The sequence below is a fragment of the Pipra filicauda genome, unplaced genomic scaffold (genome assembly GCF_003945595.2).
Source record: "Pipra filicauda isolate LSUMZ 115617 unplaced genomic scaffold, ASM394559v2 scaffold66_size7647185_pilon, whole genome shotgun sequence".
In the NCBI taxonomy this organism is placed as follows: Eukaryota; Metazoa; Chordata; class Aves; order Passeriformes; family Pipridae; genus Pipra; species Pipra filicauda.
In genome coordinates this window covers 1,782,223-1,789,611 of record NW_024104831.1, presented here as the reverse complement: position 1 = coordinate 1,789,611, position 7,389 = coordinate 1,782,223, and the positions used below count along the sequence as shown (strand labels likewise).

The 7,389-nt window shown below is 39.9% G+C and overlaps 1 protein-coding gene across 1 annotated transcript; it reads right to left on the bottom strand.

Moving 5' to 3' along the window:
- Positions 1-3,113: 3,113 nt before the first annotated feature.
- SOSTDC1 (sclerostin domain containing 1) lies at positions 3,114-7,068 on the bottom strand. The gene is made up of 2 exons (XM_027723200.2): positions 6,606-7,068; positions 3,114-4,429 (listed from the first exon to the last, which is right to left on the bottom strand). The coding sequence occupies exons 1-2, from the start codon at positions 6,808-6,810 to the stop codon at positions 4,014-4,016; spliced, it is 621 nt and encodes a 206-aa protein (XP_027579001.1). The 5' UTR covers positions 6,811-7,068; the 3' UTR covers positions 3,114-4,013.
- Positions 7,069-7,389: the final 321 nt, after the last annotated feature.

The following is a 7,389-nucleotide window of genomic DNA, read 5'->3' as shown; positions in this document are numbered from 1 at the left end:
TTAGCCTGGAGCAATGTTTGTATGTATGTCAATGAACTGAAAATCAAAGCCCCTTGCCTGGCCTAGGGGAAAGGAAATGCATCATGAGAATAGGATACTTTCCAACTCTAAGGATTCCTTATAATTTTCAACTGAACACCTCCAGGTTAATACTGTAGCAACAAGACTCTCACAGTGGAATGTATTGAACAGCCCTTTCTTGATTAATGCTGTACTTCTTCAGGAAGGATATAAAGGTCAAGGTTAGAAGGACTAAAGTGATTTACTAGCAGAAATCTGTTAGGTATTTTGAAGGGTGTTATTCAAATGTCTACTTTATTTCCAAACAAATGACTGAGCTTGGATTTGGGTGGTTTAGATTCCAAGACTGCTGGAAAGGAGAAAGCAAGAGATCTGTTACTATTATTAAAAAACTGAATAAATAAACTTCTCAAGGGCCTTTCTAGTCTAGACTGCAAATGTCAGACCCTTCTGACTTCCACAGTTGATAAATGTCTTAATGACACATACTATCTACCACTGCCTCTACGAAGTGTGCCTCTGAGTGCTACCATGCTATCAAAACAATCAGCATCTGGCTAAGTTTGTTTCTAGTGATGTCTAAAGAAAAATTGATTTCCACTCATTATAAAACAATTACCACTTAGCTGGAGGCGGATTTCATCAACTCAAAAGTAATGAAATAGCGATGTCAGATTAACAGATTTAAAATAAATTTCCAATTCACTTTTAGTTTTCTAAAGAAGCAAGTATGAGAAGTTGTAAAATTATTAGGTTCTTTTTAAGATGTTTGAAATGCCTTTTAGGAAGCCCTTGGACTTACCGATCTGCCCATATGATCAAACATCACTGAGAAAGTCAACTTCTGTATATTCTTAGTGTAATTAATCTAGACTATTTGTGGTCTAATTTATGTAAAAACTTATCTGCCTCTACACTGTACTCTTTCAAAACATTAGGTATTTCTTGTATCTATTTGGCTTAGTATTTTAGGTGAAAACTAAGAAAATTTAAGCGTGTTTGTCTTTCCTTTTTAACTTTGAAGCAAACTTAAGATGTATCATATTTAGAATTATTTCAAGCAGTACTATTTTGTTCACTGAGTCTTTGATAAACTTTGGCCAGATTCTCCACTGTCCTCCACAAGAGCAGTGGCCCATTTCCTCCTCACTGCAACTTTACATGTTGGAGATTCTCCATACAGAAAAGAAACTAGTTAGATGTACTCATATAATAAATGCCTTTTTTTTTTTGGATCCTTGGATAGATCCCTGTGAGTTCACATGTAACCAGATGAAACAGAAGGCAGACTGTATATGTCAGATTGAAGTATTCAGAGTTAGGAGTTGCATCACAAAGAGTAACATTATTCCTTCAGAAAATTCAAGATTAACGTATTTCTAACGCTGCTTTCCTGAAGATATCTCCCACAAAGCGCCAAAGTCATGGCCAAAGAAGAGACCACAACTAATTCAGGTGGCACTTCAAAGTTAAGTTGCTGCTGATGGACAATGTTCCTACTGGCTTCCCTCATGTTCCCTCAAATATGCCAGACTTAGAGATGGGCCCCATGGCCATTCTATAGCATATCCAGCAAAGTTTCATGAACTCATTTTAGCAGAATTGTGTCAGATTATTCCCCCTCGGGTAGTTCTGCATGAAAAGACAAATGAGAAGTTATTATCTCTGTTTCTAAATGGAAACTCTTTATTAAACATGCATATTGTTCCTACAGTAAAACTTCAATGACTGGAAAAGAGTTATGAGCAAGATGTGTGGGTTTTTTCACCATTCTACTTTCTGGGAGTCAAACAGAACAGGTAGGCCAGCTTTACTGGTTTTTAGTGGCTATTGACTTTGAAAATAATTTTGGTTAAATTTTGGTCCATTATCTCAATCTTCTCTGCTTTGTCATCTTGAACAGGTAGCTGGATAACAATTTAAAAATGGATGATTGGCATTTGGGAAAATTTTTTCTCTCATGAAATGATTGAATGAGACTATGTCTATTAAAATAAAAAAATAATATATCTCTAGGTCTGCTGGACTGATATGCCTAGAAGCAATGTCATGTCACTTCTCTCCCTGCTAACTCCTTTATTCATTATGTCTCCTTTTACACTTAAAAGAAGCACCTTTAAGATCAGGGAATTTAAGTATAAATGGATTCTGGTCTCATCGTTTTGATATTTTCTCAATCACAAAACTAAATTTGAAATAGCTAGGTCATTAGTGCAATGGGGTTTTTTACCTGTACTACCACATGGATCACTTAAATTGAATAAAAAAGTATATATCTTTTTTACAAATAGCAAATTTTAAAGAGAATTCTCAAAAGTAACTTTGAGGAAAAATCATTAAATTTTGTCAATGAAGTATTGAGTGAGTCAGGCAGTTCTACTACTTTAACGACCAAGAAAGATCTCCGCCAAGAACTTCATGATGAATCTTTTGAAATTAAAATGCAAAACAGGATGAGATAAAAAGAAGGTCAGAGAGCTTGTGTGAGACCTTATCAGGCAAGACTTTTCATTATTATCCTCTTGTGTAACTTTTACTTTGGGTGCAAATGGGTTATAAAAGTTAATGATTTAAGAACAGCAGAATCCTGTGATGAAATCTTGCTCACAGTGTTTCAATATAGTTTGAAAGATTGAGAATAAGTGATTCATGCACTATGTGTTTAAAGGCAGATTAATTACTTTATATTTTTGATAGATTCTATAAGAATTTGTGGATAAATGTGAGGTACTCTACCGGTTCTGTGGAAAAGATGAAACCATATGTAAGTTATACCATTGCTCTTTGACTTGATCATCACTAACGAAAAGAAAAAAAAAAAGGTGGTGTCTCACTAGCTTGTAAAACTTCCCAAATATACACTTCTTCTGAAATGTACAACTTGAGAACTGTTAAATAAGAATCTGGCTTGGACCCTTAATAAGCACCGTCTGTTAAATGTTCATGTAAGATTTTTACATCCAGAAAGATTGTTTTAATTTTAAATTTCATGGATAGATTTTTTTAAACCAAATAACATTCTCCCGTTTTTTAAGATTGAATGTTGTGACTGATAAAAATGTGTGCATTTTCATACACAGAGCCAGACAATACAGGTTTTTAGCAGTGTTTATTTTTCTAAAAAAAACAAAAGAAACCAATGAATTTGAAAGGAAGTTATATCTGTCTTTTGATTGCACACTTTTTAAACAAAAATAATACAGGGTGGAGAATGAAAAATACAATTTTTATGTTGCTACTTCGAAATAACACCTATGTCTATGAATGTTCAAAATTAAAATATATATACCAAGAATGCTAAAATGTCTATTTTACATTATCTACAAAATTATGTTCTAATCCAGCCACAAATCATAGGAAAATACTTTGATACATATGAAAAGCTATAAACATAAGGAAATTTTGAAGGGAAATAACACACATAAAAGCTCATTAAATAATTACAACAACAAATAAATAGTTTGTTCAGCTTTACTTTTTGATTGCTGCCATGCATATTTTAATTTTTGGTATACTGGGATAAGAGAAAGGTGAGCATGCAAAGCATCTTTTTAGAATGAATCTGAAAGCAGATACAAGGTGTTGTATTTTTAAGCTGTTGTCAGAAGTTCATAAAACATGATATAGAAGGCAATAGATGTGATAACTGTTCTCAGGAAAACACACGACAAAGCATCTTTTTACAAAATAGACTTCAGTGAAGACTCATGGCAAATTTTCTTTGCCTCCATGGGTGGAGAAAATGTAAAAGTTTATAGTATGGGCTTGGAAGGCTTGTGTTATTCCCCATCTTGAGCATCTGGAAAATCACCCAAAATGTCCATATGCTGAGAATGCCCCTTTTGATTTTGGTCAAAGCAAGTAGTGTCAACTGAGAACACAGCAATGGCAGACTTGTCTTTAAGCAGTCAGAAGGGTAAAGCAAATGGTTACAGGTGAGTTCAGTTTTGGCACGAGGAGAGGGAGATGAGAGAGGAGAGAATGTTTGACTTCTAACTTGTAGTATGTTTGCTGGATTTACTGGCTCTTTTCCTCTCTTTGTGATGCTGGATAGGTTTTGCTTGAGAGGTTCCCTCGAAGTTGTGGCTGGACTCGTTGTGCTGCCTGGTGTATCGCTTGCACTTGCAGGCTGTGACCACAGTTATTTTGTAGGTTCTTATACTTCCATCCTGGCATTGAAGCTGGATCCTCTGAGTGCGAGTTTTGTCATTGACACATCTCCACTCTTGCGAGCTCCGCCTGCTCCAGTACTTGGTTCCGTAACCTCCTCCAATCCAGTTGGGGAGCAGTGGCAAAGGGAGGCATTCACCAGCACACACCAGTTCCTTCAGGGGGTTAATGCTGGTGCACTGGCCATCAGAAATGTACTTGGTGGATCTCAGTTCCCGACAACCAACTTGAACACGATCTGTAGAATGCACAGAACAATAAACACTGAAATTCAGAATGGAGCAATTTCCTCAGCCAGTCATTTTCACATTAACCAGGTATGTTTTGCAGAAGTTAAAGTAGGCTGTAATCTTTACAGGACATCTCTTTACTATTGTGTCCCCCAACACAAGGGCCTCAAGCGCTGATGGTATCTCTGGGTAATACCAGAGCACAAAGAAATCCTAATGATATGCACTTCAGCAGTTGTGGTAGAAGAGGCAATTTTATTCTCTATCCTTCTTCTCAGGGACATACCTTTTAGAAGAGAAAAATGCCCCAAGGGAAGAAATGTTTCCTGTTTGTTCTCAATCTAGGGAATCTGCTCTGTGATGTTCACAATTATGTTGGATCATTAGCAAGGGGGAAAATAATGCTTTGGAAATGGTTTTTATATGCTTCTAAATGAATTTCAAACAGTGTGTGTCTTCTCATTCCATGGTTACAGTGGACTGAGTCTCCCATGAACTCTGTGGCCTCAAACACAGATACTGCAGAAGTGGTAACAGCTGAAGTTACCAGGGAATGGGGTGCTGCCTATGACATTTGAATGATTAGCAGTAACAATTTCAGAGGGGTCATTTTGCCCTCAGGATAACACCATCTTTGTATCTGTAGTAGTCTGTATGTTATATGTTACATAGAGGATCCTGCAAATTCTCTCAGGCAACTGACAGAATCAACATGCAGAGCTTCTCATACAGGCATGTTTGTACCCGTCTATATGTGCGGCTCTGCACTCCCTGCAATAAACACAACTGTTTATTTCAGTAATTACACTTTGAAATAAACGCCCACAGCGCTCTTAATTTTAATAAGCAATCTTTACTGGCTGTGCTCTCCCTCTTTCTGAAGGACAATTACGGCGCGGATTCTACACACAATGCAATTAACTAACGCTTTTAAAATAGAAGTAATTACTAGAAACATTTCAGAATGAATCATAAAAGGCTTTGAAGGTACATCTACATATCTCAGCTACAGGCTGCTTCTGTTTCTACTTGGATTTTTGGAAGCAAATTCTGAACAGAGACACTGCATTAAGATTACTTCACCCTATCCCCTGTGTCTCATGGTGGGCAGGCAGAGGGACTGTAAATCTGCAGGCTGACCCCAGGGACTAGTGACAGGGCTGCTGTCCTGATTGCCTTGCCTTGCAGGAATGTACCTGGAAGCAGCTGGTCACAGATCTAAGTTTGTCTCCTGTTTTTCTGTCTTTCCTGGCTCAGCTTTTTGCCAGTGACAGCTCATTGACAACGAATACCTACTGGGCTGCTCCCAGTAATCTTATAATGATGAGATGTTTCCTGTGTGCTTAAAACCTTAGCATTCACAGAAGCTGACACACCTGGCTTAGCTGAAAGGTATTGGTGTCACTTGTTGCCTTCACTTTCCAGGGATGACTATTTTTATCGAATTGTTGTGGGTTGGTGTGTGTATGTTTCTCTGTTTGGATTTGTTTTATTTTGAGGAGGTGGGCAGGGGAGGGAACAGATAAAGTCAGCAGGTTTCCAGATCCCCGTGTATCTGACATATATACATAAAACTCAGCAGGAGAAGACTAGATATAAAAAGGCAAGTTAGAGCAGAGATCATAGGTAAATTATAAGCTGATTTGTTTACATTTGCTGGAGGTGTTAAGCGGTTAAGAGCTATAGCAGGAAGTAAAACCAAACAGCGGGAACGAAATTCAGAGTATTTCATTGCATTTGAAAAGTAGCTCAGACACCTTCCCTGCTCGTAGTGGGAGATAAGAAAGCGAGCGCTCTGGAAATGCCTTTCACCCCTCTTCCTTTATCTAGCTTCCCTGTCGGATAACCCACAGAACGCGGCATTCCTGGATGAACCTCCCTCAGGAAGTAACCTGGCCGAGCGAGCCGGTCCTACAGGACTCCCCAGCACGGGGGAGGGCGGGCTGTTGGCTCGGGGGCCGCCTGGCGAGGCAGATCCCGGCCCGGAACCAGCAGCATCTCCCCGCGCCCCGGCTCCCCCCAGGCGCCGGTTCCCTGGAGCGCCGCGCTCGGGCCGGGGGGAGCACGGGGCGCTGGGCGGGATGCGCGGCTCCGGTCGGGGGCTCCGGGACCGGGACTGGGACGGGCGCAGCTGCCGCCCGGGGCTGCGGGACGCGGTGGAAGTACCGCCGGTGGGATACTCACTGTTACGGTCGGATCCAGTGCTGGTGTAGTGCCTGCCTCCGTTCCTGGCTTGATTCAACGTGCTGTTGCTGCTTGGGCTCGCTGCAGCGGGTTTAACGACGTGTGAATAAAGTATCTCTGTGGCATCGTTCTTGAAAGCCAAGTAGCTTCTCGTGAAGATGAAAGTCAGGAGAAAGCCATAGAAGTGAATGGCAGGGAGAAGCATGGCTGGTTCAGTCTGTGTCTGACAGAGCTGGATGAAATCTTTTCCTTCTGCTTCTTCTGGGTAACTCTGCAATTGCTCTTGAAGATTTCCTTTATATATTCAGGGAGGTTTGGCATTCATTCAGGTGTAAAGTTGTGGATAGCTTCAGAATGAAAACCCACAAAAGGGGTGGGATCCCTACATGAGCTGCGAAGACCTTTCACCAATAGGAGAGAAGACTGCAGTAAAGGAGGAGTTAGATGCACTAATTGCAGGATTCCTATTTGGGGCTTTTGAGGGTATACAGAAAACTCTTAGGCACCATCAAACAGCAGAATTCGGACTGAGACCTAGAGACGACCGTGTCTACTCTGCCATTCCCTGTAGCCCCATGTGCCTGGCACTTTTGTGTGATGTGACTAACACGGTGTCAGAATGAGTCTCTCTTGCTCCTCTTATGCGAAGTTTCATACTGTCTTCTCAAACTGAGATGAGCTCTGTAAGGATGCAAAAATTTATAGAACTTAAAGAAGACTGCTAGTTACACAAATACTGTCTGCAGTATACCAAGATCATTTAAAAAAATATTGTGAATAATTT